This window comes from Nelumbo nucifera, chromosome 5, assembly GCF_055504915.1.
Source record: "Nelumbo nucifera cultivar China Antique chromosome 5, China Antique-T2T, whole genome shotgun sequence".
Classification (NCBI taxonomy): Eukaryota; Viridiplantae; Streptophyta; class Magnoliopsida; order Proteales; family Nelumbonaceae; genus Nelumbo; species Nelumbo nucifera.
The window spans coordinates 15,951,308-15,968,186 of NC_142653.1; the positions used below are offsets into that span (position 1 = coordinate 15,951,308).

General features: G+C 39.0%; 1 protein-coding gene and 1 non-coding gene across 2 annotated transcripts; one reads left to right on the forward strand and one right to left on the reverse strand.

Annotated features, from left to right (window-relative positions):
* Positions 1-715: 715 nt before the first annotated feature.
* Positions 716-789, forward strand: TRNAT-AGU (transfer RNA threonine (anticodon AGU)). Its single transcript has one exon. It is a non-coding gene; the product is annotated as a tRNA-Thr (tRNA).
* A 6,858-nt stretch (positions 790-7,647) lies between these two features.
* Positions 7,648-9,260, reverse strand: LOC104603998 (zinc-finger homeodomain protein 1-like). Its single transcript, XM_010268202.3, has 2 exons — positions 8,103-9,260; positions 7,648-8,021 (listed from the first exon to the last, which is right to left on the reverse strand). The coding sequence occupies exons 1-2, from the start codon at positions 8,755-8,757 to the stop codon at positions 7,996-7,998; spliced, it is 681 nt and encodes a 226-aa protein (XP_010266504.1). The 5' UTR covers positions 8,758-9,260; the 3' UTR covers positions 7,648-7,995.
* Between the last annotated feature and the right edge of the window lie 7,619 nt (positions 9,261-16,879).

Consider the following 16,879-nt stretch of genomic DNA (forward strand, 5'->3'; position numbering starts at 1 on the left):
TTTGGATGGATGAAATCATGGAAGGGAAGATGTCCATTAACACCCACAAAGTATAAAGTATAGTACACTACCAACATATCATATGGTTTCAAGTCTAACTAGGTTCGATTTTTTTGTAGGCCTTGTCTTTAGAGGGAGCCCATCTTATGGTGGCTCCCTACGGGCTACGACTACACACGAACACGATAGAAGCCAAATAGTGGAGACCAGACTTTTAGTTTTAGCTACGTGTCTAGTGGACCCATTCCTGATACCACCCGACCTTTATTCATTGTTTATTTTTTTTGTTATACATTAATTAGCTGTTACATAATCAGTTCATCAGGCATCAGAGTCAGACGCAAAGGAGGATGCTGGAAGATCATCTTTTCCATGGGTTTCATTCCAAGAATTGATGAAACTCGTAAAATATAAATTTCCCGCTTTTCCTGTACGTATCAGCTTTGCAAGTTGCAGTGCAAATGGACTTTTATTTTGAGAGAGAAGGGGGGAGGGGGAATTAGTAGGTTTTTTTGGAAAGTGAAAATGGAGGAAATGAGAACAATTTAGGTTATATAATAGTTTATGACTTTATATTATATATAAATTTGGGTTCAGTTTGGAAAGAATACAAAATAATAAAAAACGCAAGGTTTTGCATACTATATATATTTTTATGTTTCTACTCCTTTAGAAGAAATTATAAATCGAGAAATATTTTTCTAAAATAGCATCGGCTTTCATAGCTCAGTTGGTTAGAGCACCCGTTTAGTAAGCGGGAGGTCTTGAGTTCGAGTCTCAATGAAAGCATATAATAATAAATATATTTTTTCCAATCAACCAAAAGTGAGCGGGTTTGCCTTAACTCGAAGCTGACCCAAAAGAACTTCAACCCGAACCCAGTCGGACCGAAGATATCAAACTCGAATAAGGGCCGGGTCGATGCAGGTTTATCACATAAGACATAACCCAACCCACTGACATTCCTAGACTCAGCCTTGGACAGATATCCCCTATTGCTATTGCCTATTGGCCTATTGGCCTATTGGGAGCAGTAGATAAAGAAGCCATGTCTACTCAGCAGTCACCAGGCAGGCCGTTGGAATTAGCACTCACTCACAGTCACAGAGGCTTCCAAAGTTGGCTGGTCGAGTGAATAGGAGGAATGTGCTGCAACAAAGAGACATGCACCCTTGCAAAGTTGCAAGGTATTGTATTGATGTCTTCTCATCAGTCACCACTCACCACTGATGTTAATCAGTGTTAGCTCTAGGGTTTGTTGAGGTTTTCTGTCAATCTATAGGCCTTCCTTCCTAAGTGCATTATTACAAGTGTCCACTGTCCAGGAGGGAGCCTTGTTAGGGTTGTTGCCAATAATGAGCTGGACCGGACCGTAACTCAATAATTTGGACAACTGATGATGGCATGGTTACTCACTTGAGACCTACCCCTACAGCAATTAAAATAGATTTCATTTTATAAACAGACAAATAAAATTGATTTTCTCATAGAAAAATAAAAACGAAAATTTTCCCTCTGAAGGGATTCCCTTTAGACTGCAATTCTTTATCTATCACTTTTAGCAGAAAGGAGTCTACTATTAGAGGCACTTTAATTACTGTGTCTCTACAGTGCTCAGATTGATGCGGTCCCTTGGCTTTAATTATAAAAGGAGCTACTATTAGTTTTAGATGCCCTTCTTTTAGGTTTATCCTCGTGGTATGGAGTATGGAGTTGTTGAACCGGGAATTGTACGAGTAATTAAATTAAAGATGCTAAACTAAATACACCACTGATGAATAAAATGGAGTTCATAATGGATTAATGGCAGGCCTGAGCATGTTCTTCTCCAACTCTGTTTAATTGCATTGTTTAGTTTTATAATACAATTCTGGGATTCTTCCACCCCCTTGGGATAAGATGGCAGTTGGCACCCATGAAAAGACATATTATAAGACAAAATTATTCACGTTTTGTCATGGGTCCCACCTTGACTATATAAGGCAAAGAAATTCATGAGTTGCTTAAACCCCAATTCCTCTCATTTTATCATGCATGTCTAAGTTTTGATATACAGTGAGAACAATGCTAACCAGAACATTTATTACAGAAGAATGGAAGAGTTCAGATTGAGATTACTACTTCTCATTTGGAGTGGAAATTTACCCCACCCTTTACAGGACATCAAAAGAGTCGTTCAGGTATTGATATTTGATTCACTTTAATTCATTTTTATAGGAAGAGATGGAGTTTGTTTTGCAGGCAAATCAGGGACCAATCCTGTCTCTCTTTGCTTCTAAACATGTGCACTTAGAAGAAAGTAAGGTTCAATAAATAAATAAATAGGGGCCTTCATGTAGGGGAAACGAAAAACAAGTGGGTCTCAAGTGGGCAACGGAGCTATGATATGTTGTTGATTCAGAGGGGTCCCTTGTCAGGTAAAAGCTTACGGAACGGCCATGTCAGTTGTCGACATGGAAAATGCATCCTCTCTCTCTCTCACTCTCACTGTAGGCATAAAAGACCCCAGTGATGGTTTTGCCTTGTCAATATCAGTGTTAAAGAGAAAGGGGTGTTGATTTGCACCCCTGTTTTTAGTAAGATTCTTCTAAGCTAGGATAGACGAAGCAAGTGGCAAACTGAAAAGCTTTTATGAATATAAATATATAAGTTTTCTAACATGAGATTGCATAAAGATGGAGAGGCAGAGTGGACTGTTTGCCACCCAAGTTTAAGCCATTTACGTATACATTCCAAGTATACGGATATGGTACCGTATAACTAAAATTAGGTTTAATACACCATGGAAAAGGAAAACAAAATCCGTTTATATATAAATAATATTTCATCAAATAAACATCTCCATTCATCAGAAGAGAGTAGATAGAACGAATGGAATTTCTCTGGCGAACGTCTCTTGTGAACAAATACTTGTGTCTACAACCATACACCCATTTCATCAAGTGAAGAACCAACTGTAATGCTTAATCTGGGAGAAGACCAGACCCACTGTTTGGATGAGCAGTGAAGCAAGTATGGTGGGGATACGAGTACGTACGACATGACTGTTGGGGCAAAGTCGTTGGGTGTTGAGAGGTTTCTTACAATTAACACAAGCTAAAAGGAGAGTGAAACAAAGTTGTCTTCCAAAAAGCTAGAAAAGGATTAAGGAAGGATGCACATCGCAAACATCGCAATTTGTTGTTGTTAATTTCTGTCATTGATAAAGAAATGGCATTTCTGCTGTGCTAGAGGACACTGTTTTAGTTGTGTTTGAAAACAACTAAAGGGAGAAGATTATGATTTATGCAAGAGGGAATTGTTTCTTCTGCATAAGTACAAGGTGTGATTGGAAAACATGAACAATTGTCAGCACACAGAGATTCTTATCAAACTACTTAGAATAGAAATTTCTTTTTACCAGCTTTTGAAGACACCGCCCCCCCCCCCCCCCCCCCCCCCCCTTCAATTCTGACCATGAAATCAAAAAACATATACTTAGATTGTGACATCCTTTAATCCGGTCCGAGATATTTTACCCAATACATGCTTATTTTTTATCTTTGTCTTGTATTCATCTCTGTGTATTGTCAGAGGTGTATGGGTTCTTTAATTGCTGCGTTTTTTTTATTTTATTTTAGTTTTTTTTCAAATTTCAGTTCTAAGTATAATTTTATATATTTTTTAATATAAAAAAGGGTTCCTGAAAACACATGTAAACAAGTGTTTCGGGCACCCAAAGATACGATGCGATATGTCTGATGAGGGTGCATCGTATCGATACTTTGAACCTTCCCGTATTTGTACTGATTAAATATAGTGTATACTTCAAATTTGTTATTTGGAAGGAGTACAAATAGTAGAGTGCAAAACTGTGTATTCTGTATTATTTTGTATGTATTTCTACTGTACATATTTGCATTTGTATCCTTTACAAATTGAGCCTAATACAAATATGTACAATGTGCAAAACAGGGCTTAGAAATACAGAATACATGTCATTAAACCGAAGTGAATTTGCACTCATTCATATTTACAAGCATTTTGGTGAAAATAATATATATCTTGTACTGAAAATGAAAGTAATTTTGGGGTGGATGGGCAAGCAAAATTGCTCCACAAAAGGAGATTTGGAAATACAAAATCAAAGCCAGTACAGGTTGTAATTTCAGCACCCCATATAAAGCAGACAAGAAGTAGGTAAATAAATTCCCATACATGGACAGACAAAGAATGTGAATATAAACCCATGGATGCCCTTCACAAATTCCTTACAAACGTAACCTCTTGTCTCCGACTATCCGATCCCTAGAGGAATTTCTTTATTGTTTAATGAAGTGGAGACAAATTAGTATATCTATGTTTATTATTTTAAAATAAGCATGCACTCTGTTTCAACCCAAAACTCTCATTAATTTGGGTGGACCATTTCGGAACCGCTTCCCTTTATGACTTGTCCAGATTTTGAAAAAGCTATCCTACATTGTTTGGTGGTGGAAAGTGGAAACACAAGAAAGAAAGTCGTCCCGACTTGCTAAGCTCAAAATTTCCAGAGTTAAATGATAAGCGTCCTAAGAATCTTCTCGTGACCAAAGAGGCTTAAGTTAACAACTCCCAAACAGGTCCCTCAATCTAATTAGCAGGGCGATCGAGGATAGTAGAGGTGGAAACAGGCTGTTCTGGTAGCCCCCTTAATTGCTAAATGCTAACCTCACCGTTTTGATTCAATTCCAACTGGATTAAGAGAGTTGCTGGAGCAACGTACCTTTTAAAAACCTGTGTAACAACTGAGTCAAACTAATTTATTGCATTGGTTTAACAAGTCAGAAAGGTCAATTTTCCATGTTTATAAAGGGTACCCTTGGACCAATTACATTTCTATATTCATGTATATTTGAACGCACAACACAATCCTCTGAAAGCGATTTATATTATACATTGTTACAGTGAATATTTGAAAATAATAATTACAAAGTGAATGCTGCTGCATCGTTACTACTCCCGATTTTTCAATCAACTATTTCGACTTATGGCTATTTGCCACCTCTACATTGCCATTTTTCCACCAATCCACAGAAAATTACTCTAGTTTATTTTATTTTTAATTAAATTAAGCAAGAAAAATTACAGAATACAAATTCCTACTTGAGAAACTGCTATTCCATCTTCAGATCTATTTGTTCCGTACATTCAGAAGTATTCAGAAGTGGAGAACCCCCCACCGATATTATAGCTCGTCCTTCAGAAGTTGAGAAACCAGTTGGCAAAATTAGTCTACAGCATGCATACTAATACGGAGAGAATTAATCAAAAGAGAGCCACCAACAAATAAATAATAGAATGGGTTGGTTGGATATCAATTTTATTTATGCCAAAATTAAATAAACCATATCTCTCCAAGATTTACTACTAAGAGATGAATCACGGAATCAGGTTGTCAAATGGGATAGCTAGCACATGTCAGGACATCACCATTCACCATGCTTGTAAAACATGTTTTAGAGGCGAATAGATGAATGAAAAAACACCATCATATCAATAAGGAGGCAATAACCCAATTTCGTTTAACATGTTAATTACAAAAGTTTTTACATTCCCATAAGCCCAAATTATTAATTAGTTTTCCATTTACTTACAAGTAGAATGGCCAGGCCCCCTGGTGGCTGGTGCTAATTATAAAAGTGTGAAAGACAAAGGTTACCAACCATGACATAGCTAGCGCAGGTCCCTATGCACCATGCAATAAATCCAACAGTTCAATGATTTTTATTCATTCAATAAATGCTGCCATTTGGGAATCCCATTCCAACCAAACTATAGTACTGGCACGATTCCCCACTCACCCAAATCTAATGGTTATAAAGCTACAGTACAGGTACAGATCAATTTCAAAATTTAGGTGATTTCACGCATTAAATCAGCGGTTTAATTGTAAGATGGGATGGGATTGAGACTTAATTTGACAGATCCTACCTCATCTCATGATCGTTATAATGTGATGGACTGATTAATACTATCTAGTATCTTACACACAAAAGCTGGAAACTAGCCTACCCAATCTTGGGTACGTAGTTGCAAGTTCCAGACAAAACCCAAGTAGTAGGAGGTAATGGGTATGCCTCTCTCTCTCTCTCTCATCCTGCTCCCTATCTTGCTATGCTGGTTGAGCGCCCACATGTTCCAAACCAAAGGGAAAGAAACATGACATGAGACCGAGACTTTGAAATCGTCGTCCCCGACATCTAGTATCACTATCGACTTTCTCGAACAAGGACTTACCCACATTTCACTTCAGTTACTTAAAAAAAGCACCACCACTTCACAGTCTTCTTCCCCCAAGTGATATAACCAAGGGAGATAAGATTTACAATAAAAAGGGGGAAAAAGCATTTAGAAAAGAGAAAATAAAAAAACATTAAATTCAAACACTCCCGTCCCCATGTACCCAATAAACCACTAGTTTGGGTTCGAGCTGACCCGGTCTGTAGACATTCATATCAGATGGCATAACCTTATACAACAACACACTCCCTTCTTTTTCTTTTATACTTCCCAGAATGGTAAAGTAATGAAAAGCTTGTGATCATCTCTGTAAGTTGTGTGTGTGTGGATGCATGTGTACTAGTGGTTTGTTTGCATTGGCATACACAACTGCAGAAATGAATGAAACCCGTATATTAGAACCCTAACAAATGGTAACAGCTAGCTGAATCCGTTGGTCCATTACTTGCAAGAAGCAACAAAAGAGAAAGGAAAGATGAAAAGAAAAAGAAAGCGAGAAATACAGCAAAGGAGAAGTGAAAGCTGTAAACAAAGTGTAGACTCACCGAGGAATGAAGAGAGACTCGGACGAGAGCATTGAATGAAGGACCATGGATCAATGCCAAAAACAAAAACAAAAAAGAGGGGGGAGGGGGGGGGGAGAGAGAGAGAAAGTGCAATGTTCATTCATTCATTCAATTGCACACGACGCATGCAAACAAGATACATTACTTCAAAACAACATCTGCGTCTACTCACTAGTCTTCCAGAGCTGTTTTTCTTTCTGCCGTACAAACATCTGTCCGCGTTTGTTTCAGGTTTCCTGGTCTCGAACAAAAAGAGAGGTTTGCAAGAAATAAATGAGATGGAAAGAGAGAGAGAGAGAGAGAGAAGTTAAAGTCGAGGAATGGAGAAAGAAAGACAGATGTGGACGGTCGGAAATTGCAGCCTTGCATGCCGCACACGTTATGGACTCCTAGGGAGTTGGGAATTGGTCGATCAACTATCATCCTCCAATGATATACCGTAACAACTCACGAAGAAGAGACTCCAAGTCGAAAGCTAGACGCTTTCATCTTTTACAATTCGCAATCCAACCAACAATGACCAGCCCAGACAGAGAGAGAGAGAGAGCATTAGCCTTGGCATCTCTACTACAAGTCTACAACCATTTAAGTACTATGTAAAGAATTGAGAGAGAGAGAGAGAGAGAGAGGAAAACAGTAGCAGTTAATGTAGAGAAATTAAAAAACATTAAAACTTAACAGAATTCTTACTCGGTCTATGTTTCGCTGCCTGAACATGATGAACCAAAGCCTTGTACCATATAGTAGTTAGACTGAGCTTCCCGTCGGCCCAATAAAACAGCACTTGCAGTTAAGAGTGTTAGCTAGAGAAGAAGGAGAAGGAGGAATGGGGGATGGCATTGGTTTGAGCAATGGCCCATCAACAATAATGCACTAAGAAACAAGAAGTGATCCAATCTAAACACCAGCAGGAGAGATGGGATTATCTAAAAAGAAGAAAAAAAAAAGACAAGATACAAAAAGAAAAGAAGAAACCTAACTAACATCATCTCGAGGGAGAAAGGGAGAGAATTCTCAACGAAATTCCCCCATTTGATCCCCGTTGTTCTTGTTCGCCATGGTGAAGTTGTTGTCGCTGTTGTTGTTCCGTTCCGCGTGGAAAGAGCTTGCCCTTGTCCTTGTACTAGTTGGGAGTTGGGAGTGGTGAGTGACGAGAAACTAGAAGAAGCTAAGTAGCAGCGGTAGATGGTGATGCTGATCAAATTGAGAGAGAATGGAAGTAAGGAATAGCAGTAGATTGGATTCTCACTTCTTCTCGTCTTTAGGGTTTCTTACCAAGAGTATGCTTGTTGTTGTGCATCCAAACCTTAAGCACGTGCCTCTTCACACAAGTCTCCGTACAAAACTGCTGCACGGCGGCCTCGTCGTGCTTCTGAATCCTCCACCCAAGCCTCTCCGCGAACGCCAGCATCTTGTCTTTCTGCTCCTGTGTGAACTTTGTCCTGAAACGCTTCTTCGAAACTCCTCCACCGCCGCTAGGGTTCGACACGTCCTCCTGGTCCTCCCGGCTGTGCGCCCCACCTCCCGAGGTCGACGGCAGAGCCAGCGGACGATGGTGCGGCGCCACGTGGAGGTACCCCGCCGGTGTACGATAGTAGGGGGAGAATTGGTGGTGGTAGGCATCCCCCTCCGTCTCCTTGCGGTGGAAGTTCCGATGGCAGTTGCAGGCGGCGCATTTTAGGGCGTCAAGCGTGCCTTCCTCTCCGGCGGCCATGAACTCTCCACATCCATCGACGGCGTGGCCTCCGATTCCCACGGCATGGTTCTTTAGGCACTCCCTGTACCTGCTCACGGTCCTCCTACCAGAGGAAGCTGCATCACCAGCTGCACTCGCCATTTTGGCTCTGGCCGAGTTACCGAGCGAATCGTAAGTCGCAGACACTGGTATCCCCATCTCTTCATCTTGCTCTTCGTGATCGTCGAATTCCATGCTCCTTTTCCCTTCTTCTTCGACAAACTTGTTCCGTTTCTAGCTTCTCCTTATATAAGATAGGACCAAAACAAATAAAAGGAGAAAAAGCTTTTTATTAGGTAGTAGCCGAGCTGATCCACCTCCACCTCCGGCGGTGGAAGACTGTATTTTCCCTATGATATATTTTTTTTAAGAGGGTTTTTCTTCTTCAGAGCCAGAAAGGGGAAGAAGATAAGAGGGGGAGAGTGTGGTCATCAATTCCCCGCCTGCAAAAAAGAGATGTCTTCCTTCAAAGGCTTTCATATACTTTCCGTTCCTGGGAGCTGTCTCTCTCTTTCTCTCTCTAGTGTGAGTGTCTACACCAAAACCCTCACTTTGCCGGTTACTACAGCAGCAGTTCACCGTCTATAGCCGGTACCTTGTATCACATAAACAAAAAACTAAGCCGCAGGGGTACCGGGTTATTTACTGCGGTAAAAGGCAGTAGACTGGAAGTTTACGAAATTTTACTTTCCGACGTAATAATAATAATAAAAACAAATAAAAGAAAAAAATGTAAAGAAATAGATAAAAATGGGTGGTGTGTCGCGTCTGAGTTGAAACTTGAAAGGACAGGGAGGGGGGGGGGAACTGGAAAAAGAGGAGAGAAGGGCACAAGGCAGAACAGAAAGGGTTTGGACTGGACCCTCTGGACTCTGGACTCTGGATGGGGGAGAGGAGAAGTGTTTGTGTTTGGAACTCTCAATCAAAAAGAGATTGACAGCCACAGGCTGCGGCTGCTGCTGCTGCTGGGGCCGTTCACCGTTGAGTTGGGTTCATGGGGTTGGGGTTGGGCGGAGTAGGGGACGTCATATATATATATATATATATAATTTCTTAAAAAAAAAAGAAGTAAAGAACAAGGGAAGAGACGTTTAGACGTAGTAGGGAGAGGGGGAGAGGATGCTGCTGGTGATGCTTCAACAATTGGAAACAAGGGAAGAGATTAGGAGGCCCTCCGGTTGTACTGGGGACACGGGATTTTACTTGGGAAAAATTAAATTGTCGGCATTTATGGCTGCTGCCTACGTGCGTCCATCTCCGACATGCGTGACGCCTCTTGGGCGTCAACATGCATTTATTACTCCTCTAGTCCTCTCTCTCTCTGTCCCTTTAACAAACCCTCCTTCTACGATTTAAACCTCTATCTATATTTCTATTCTCTAATCTAGTATTTATACTCATAATTAATATTAATCAATAATTAGTAACTGCTAACGAAAATCAAAATCTGCAGGCAGGCTCGAACCTCCCTCTCCCTCAATCCGTAAATGCTTCCCCTATCTAAAAATAAGCCCATAAATAAAATCCCCCTCCCCCCCCGAATTGAAGGCCTCAACCACAAATTAACAACATTCGAATTCGATTCCAACTTTAAGAAAAGAAAAGGTTAAGAAAGAAAAAGGAGATTAAACCCAAATTAGTTTCAGTGAATGGAAGGGAAGAAGGGAATGGTAGCTCTGTAATTTAGAAACGCCCATTGTCCTTTTTATTTCCCAAAACTAGAAAAACTTCAGACCTGAACATGGTCTGAATAAATACTGAAAACCAGAAGAAGGAACTAATCAGGTGTAATACTGGTGTGGTGTAAGAAGGCACAGTGTCCAGTGTCCAGACTCATAACCCACTCATCTTATCCTCTCTTCCTCCACCTCTATAAGACTGTAAGTCTGTAAGTCTGTAAGTCTGTAATCAATCAACCCCTACGTATGTATAGTTATAGACATGGTTGGTATACTTACACACAATCCTGAATATATATAATACTGATCACCCAATTGTCGGTCTATTTGTTTTGATCTCCCTCCCATAGCTTAATAGGTTTAAATGATTGATCAACCACAGACAAAAGAAGATAAATTTGAAATGGGGGGGGGGGGGGGGTGGAAGAAGATAAAACTTAAAAGCTGAAAGATTTTTCAAATGTCTAATCAACGGCCTAGAAATCGAATTTTATGTCATTTCATTTAACCAATCACCATTAGTGGCTAAGCATTTATTGTTAAGTATAATCACAAAATAATAATGACGAAAAGCAGAAAAGAACAACCAAATCTCTGTACGTACGGACATAAGAGTGTGTTGTTGGATTTTAATCAGTCAGTATAAATAAATGTAAGAGTAGAAAAAAAAAAGAGATATTATTAGTTTTAGTTGAACTTTATTCAGAAGAGAGAAGAGAGAAGAGAGAGAAAGAGACGTTACATCTTGGGACTTGGAGGAGGGTACAGTCCCAAGAGGCCAAAGAGCAGGTAGAGTGGGAGAAAGAAAAAATAATAATAATAATTGAGAAAAGGAAGAGAAAAAAAATGATGGGCGGTCATATGGTTCCACCGGGGGTCATGTGACCCTCAACCCGGCCAGCCGGGACGTCTGACGTGACACCCTGACGCCGTACGTCAGTCCTTTCTTGTCAGCTGGCGGGAAACCGCTCAGACTGTTGGAGAGAGACTCTGTGAGAGAGAGAGAGAGAGAGTGAGACGGTATAAGTTAAGTAAGTGCGTGTGTGTGTGTGAGTAACTGTGTATATGTATACGTATGTGTTTTTAACCCTGTCACACGCTTCATTGCGCCAGTGCTGTTACTGTACACCACCAGCCACAGACCACCATCTCTCTCTCTCGTGACTTCAGTCATTGGCTTCTTCTCCAACTTCCTTTCTCTCCGTTCCGTTCGGGTCTAGCTGTTACAGTTCATGATCAGAGGTGAAGAGAGAGAAAGGGAGAGAGAGAGAGTATTGCGGAGAAAAGGGGAGTGGATGGTGACAGGACGAGAAAAGAGTGGGTCGACCGTGATTTCCATTTCTATTCTTTGGCAGCCTTTTCTTTCTTGTAAGATTGCATACACCCTTCCCTGCTTTGTACTACAAGGGGCCCCATCATTCTCTCATCCCCCCCACCATCTTCACCCAACACAAACTCTTTGGTTTCTTTTGCTTGTTAATATACCTCATTTTCTTTTCTTTAGTATAATTTGTACAACATGCAACATAAACTTAAAATAATAGTTTGTGACCATAAGTGAAAAAAAAAATAAAAGAAGATGAATTATTTGAGATGGTCAATTATTTCTTGTTTCCATCATAGATTTGAGCTTTTGATTTTCTTTTTTATATTTTGAAACTGGGCTATTTTCTTTGTTCTTATTTCCTATTTATCTCGATAGTATAATCATTTTTTAATTTGTTTAGATTAAATTAAAGTTGTAAAACTTAATATAAACAATAGATAAAAAGGAAAAAGAAGAAAAGAGGACCACTTTGGTTTGAGTTGAAATGTTAATTTCTGGGTGAGAGCCTAATTCCAAAGAAAAAAAAAAAAAACATTCTGGGGTAATTTATAGATAAAATACATAAACAAAAAAAACATAAATTCAGAGAAAACAGGGATGGAGTGCCTGACATTCCCACCAGCAGCAGCATCAACTATGGTTTGGTTGAAAAAATGCATAAGGATAAAGGTGTGTTCCTTTGTCTCTTAACTCTCCGTCTCATCATTGCTCTAGTTCTTGGTTTGTTCCTTTATTTTCTCTTTTTTCAAATAAAACATGTTATATTTTTCTTATAAATAGCAATTAGACTAAACCTTCAGATGAGATGAGAGGGATAAAATGAGTAAGAAAAAAAAAAAAAAAGGTTGGGGGGCAAGGGAGGCATTTCCAAGATAGGCCAATACATTTAAGTTATCGTGGGAAACTGGTAGTTGGCTTATGTGAGTGATATGGGGAGCATAAAAGGTTTAGTCAGATATGTGGGGAGAGATGAATGCTAATACAATGGGGGCAACCGCGTGCCTCTTTTGGGGGGGCTAAGCTATAAACCTAACATAATCAATCACTTCTTTGTTTGAGCTGACATGTTAAATTGCCTCCTCCACTACACCCTTAACCCTTTCATCAATTTGGACATCTTACTTCTTATCTATATACAACAACAGATTGAATAGAATGACGCACTAACTAGGCACTACACACCAAGCTCTCCCCTCTGCATTTCAAACTTCTCTATTAATTCTTTTTTCTTTCTTTTTTTAACTGACACTCTCCACATAAATGAAATGAAAAAAAAAACAAAATTAAATTATTTTTATTATAAAAGAAAAAGAAAAGAATAAAAGGGGAGGGCGCCGTGGGGAATTTGTATTGCTTGGGGTGATGGTAAAATCAATAACTGATAGGGTGGCTGACAAAGCCTGAGAATGCGCGGTCACTTTGTGTTAAAATGGCCGAGAGACTGAGTCCGTATCCAGTTCATCCCTTCCAAGACCCCGGATATCAGGGACCAGCATTGAGTAATTATGACCATTTATTATTAACAAATATAAAAGGCTTCCCGTATCGTATGCCTCACTTGTTTTCTAAATCATTTATCCTATTTAAGCCATCATATTCACTTCCCCTACCTATTCCCTTTTTTTTTTAATTTTGGCCTTTTCTTAGTCATATTCATATTTAAATTCGAATTTCCAAGAGAAAACTTACAAAAAGTCATATCTTGATCATTACCCGGTTGGGGGATCCATCTCTGAAACATATCATACGGAGATTGAGCATTGAGGGGGTGGATATAGCTTGGAGAGCATGCGGAGGTAAGTCTCCTCTTATGAATTAATTCTTCCTTTGCTTTGATGAATAAGCAATCATAAATTAACAACTTGGTATTCTCCCCCTCTAGTTTCTTTCTGGTAGAAGAAGAAGAAGGCACAGACATGGTAGGTATTGTTTGCTAATTAGAATTCATGGGTTGCGTATATAAATAGACTCTTGTTTATACTATAGCATTCATGGTAGCATGCAGTCATTAATTGCTTAGATACTTTACTGAGAGCAAACACCAGTCAGAAATCAGAAATCTCTACTTTGTCTATTCCGTGCTACACATAACATTCAACTTTAATTATTCAAGTCTAGCTTTGATTATTAATGATACTCAATTAACTACGTACACGTTTACTTGTGTGTTTTGAGTGGCATTAGAGTTTGTTCTTTAGATTAAAAAATGGTGTTTCAACTTTCAATCCTCTATTTCAGAGAATAGGGGGATAAGATACAGGCTAGGTATCCTTTATTCCAAGTCTTGCTTTACCTTCGCCATGGTTGACAAATAATCCATCGTTATCGTCTCTAGCTTTAATATATATATATATATATATACACATACAGAGAGTAAAGAATTAAGAAATGCCTCCGGTAATGAGGTGGCTTTCTGAAAACCAAATGATATGCGCTTTATCAGCAACTCCATTAACTAATTAAGGACTTAGTACTGTAATTTTGACTTCCTCCGATCACCTTCTTCCTCTCATATTTCCATTTGCGTCTTCATAATATCAAAGAATTGCTCCTTAATTTCAAGACTTGCTTGGCTGAAAGAATGGATATCGTCATCTATCATGTTCATAAACTGGTTAGTCTGTGATTTGATCTTAGTTTCTTGACTTAGATCTCTTTGTATTATTGTATAATCCTCTTAGCATATTATTCTTACTAGCTAATAGCCAAAACACTCGCAAGTCAGAACTTTTTCTGCGACAATTAAGGCTTTCACGATTTAGGAAAGAAGATAGAAATAAAGCAAAGGAAGAGAGTTCCCTTAGTACAAGAAAGATTTACCTTGTGCATGGAAGATTAATTTACTTGTCTTCTTTTCTTTTCGGCAGAGGCGATTTCCCATGATAAATATATATTCGTACTCCTGCACATGAAGCAGGTACAATATTCCAGCAACCAGCATGGCGGCAAAGAAAGCTAAATTATGTGCATCTAGAATCTCTTTGCACGATTACAATCTCTCCCCAGCATCTTTTGAGCAACAATTATTTAGTCATCCACTGGTAAATTGTATTTTGCCCTACAATTTGAAGTTTTGAACCACAAAATAAATAAATAAAGGTAATTGTTAAGCCTTATTGTATCCCTCCCTTCAGGACTCTAGATAGCATTGCTGCTTCTAGCACATTCTAGCTATTTCTATCGCTTCACAACTAAACCTAGCTGCTAGACAGGGTCATCCCTCAGCTCCTCTCCTACATTCCTTTTTCATCAAACACAGGATGAAGAATTAGGGTCTCCACGGTAAAATGTGCAAATCGTGCAAATTCTTGTGCTTTTGTATATATGTCTAATAATCGTATCTTTCGTTTCATGCATGTTACCGTGGCATATTATCGTAATAAATACCATCCCTAACTTTAATTAGTCCTTACAAGAAGAGTAGAACACAACTCAAAATAGTATTAAATGAATAAGGCTGATGTACAACGACGATGGTTGATCCAAGTTCTTTACAAATCATCTTATTTTCTATAATTTGCTACTTACTTAGCAGTTAGCAAGAGCATATATTAAAACTGTTCTTTCTCCCTTTCAATGTTTACAATGATGCAATTGCTGCAGCTTGCCTTTTGGCACTAGTAGTAATAATATACCATGACACTCTCTCTTACCATTGTAAGAAGAGTAATTAATAAATGCATCAAATTTATCCTCATCTTTTCCATCTCCCTAGTTTTTTATTCCCTTTTTTATTTGGGTAGGAAGTTTTTTTTTATTTATTTATTAGGCAATTCCAGTGTTAATAATAATAAAAAAGAGAAACATAATATATGCACCTACTGAGATTAATTTCTAATAGCTAATCCATCAAGGGATTCACTCCAACTCAACATTCTTACTAGTGAATAACAATGCTTGACTATTCTTCTATCAACACTCGACAGTTGGAAGAAATTAATTAAATGTGCTTAGGTGGATTGCTAAGTTCGTACGTTCATCTATATTTTCAAACATGTTTTCTTTTTCTAGCTAAAGGTTAATCCGTTAAAGCACTGAACTGACTGAAGTGAGCGATATTCATCAGTCATCACCAAACGTATCCCCATTGCTCATCACCACCAAAAAAAAAAAAAAAAAAACAAATTCTATTGCTCATTAATTATGTATCTAATTAAGCTTTTACGTACCTTGCATAGCGAGAGGGAAGAGATTTCCTATTTTACGTGTATTAGAAAAATATTACTACAACTCTACCCAATCAAGCCTTATGAAATAGCTACTGCAATGCAACTTTACTAAAGTTTTTATATCATTATGAGGAAGTCATTATATCATACGTGTATTGAGAACACCTCCCAATAACAAATACGAGAGATGTTTTCAATACACATACACGGTTGAGATGTTCTGTAGGGCACTTGTGGAACTCCATTCTTGAACCAGGTTGGAATTACGCCTAAGTCAAGAAAAAAAAAAACTGTAGGAGATAGGCGATGTTCCAATTAACTGAAGGGTGATTGAATCAAAACTAGTGAAAAAGCTAATCACCAATTCACCAGCATTTGGATTTCAGGGATAATGGGACCAGCTTGTCCTTCTATTTTTTCCCTTTTCGGTTACAAGAAAATTCGGTTTTTCAAAAGTTGCCTGCCCTTTATCCTGGGATGTGCAAGGACGATCCCTGCGAGGGAAGAGGTATATGGCCCAAAGCCCAAAGTTGTCCAAGTTAGAAGGAGCATGCCCTATTATTAGGTCACCCCCTTTATTTATTTTTTGTTTGATAATATGTCACCCCGATCAGTATTCAGTAGTAGTAGATGCTTGGTGCGCCAGAGCATTATCTTCAAACTGTTGGAGAAATATATAAAACTAATAAACCAGTTAGACATTTTTTCAACCCCCCCCCTCAAAAAAAAAAAGATGGACAATCTGCTTTGTGTGTTCCGTTATATGTTGAGACTTACGAAATTCAGGCTCTTTATCATCTAACCTCCATTTTAGTTGCTGCTCAGGAGTCAGGACTCAGGAGTGGGCCTTGCCAATGGCCAAGTGAGACCCACTAAGCAACCTCACCGGGTGGTCTCAGAATTCGGAAAAATTATGTCTGTAGCACATCGCGACCTGATGAATTATGATTTATGACCCACTACTGTCTGTGGATTTGTGAGTCCCCCTATCATTAGTATTTACAACCGGCACAGGTAGCCAGCCCAGCACCAGCAGTAGCAGATGGTACGCCTCCGACTGACATTTGGGCCAAGCCCAATCTGATATGGATTGCCGACACCAACTAGGTCGGGCCTGGGCTGGAATTTTTAAACACAGGTTG

What these genes read in the sequence shown, in the direction of transcription:
- LOC104603998 (XM_010268202.3), bottom strand. Translation starts at nt 8,757, where the DNA reads ATGGAATTCGACGATCACGAAGAGCAAGATGAAGAGATGGGGATACCA. An exon ending in CAACAACAAGCATACTCTTG is followed by an intron (nt 8,022 to 8,102) that starts GTAAGAAACCCT and finishes CAATTTGATCAG; the next exon opens with CATCACCATCTACCGCTGCT.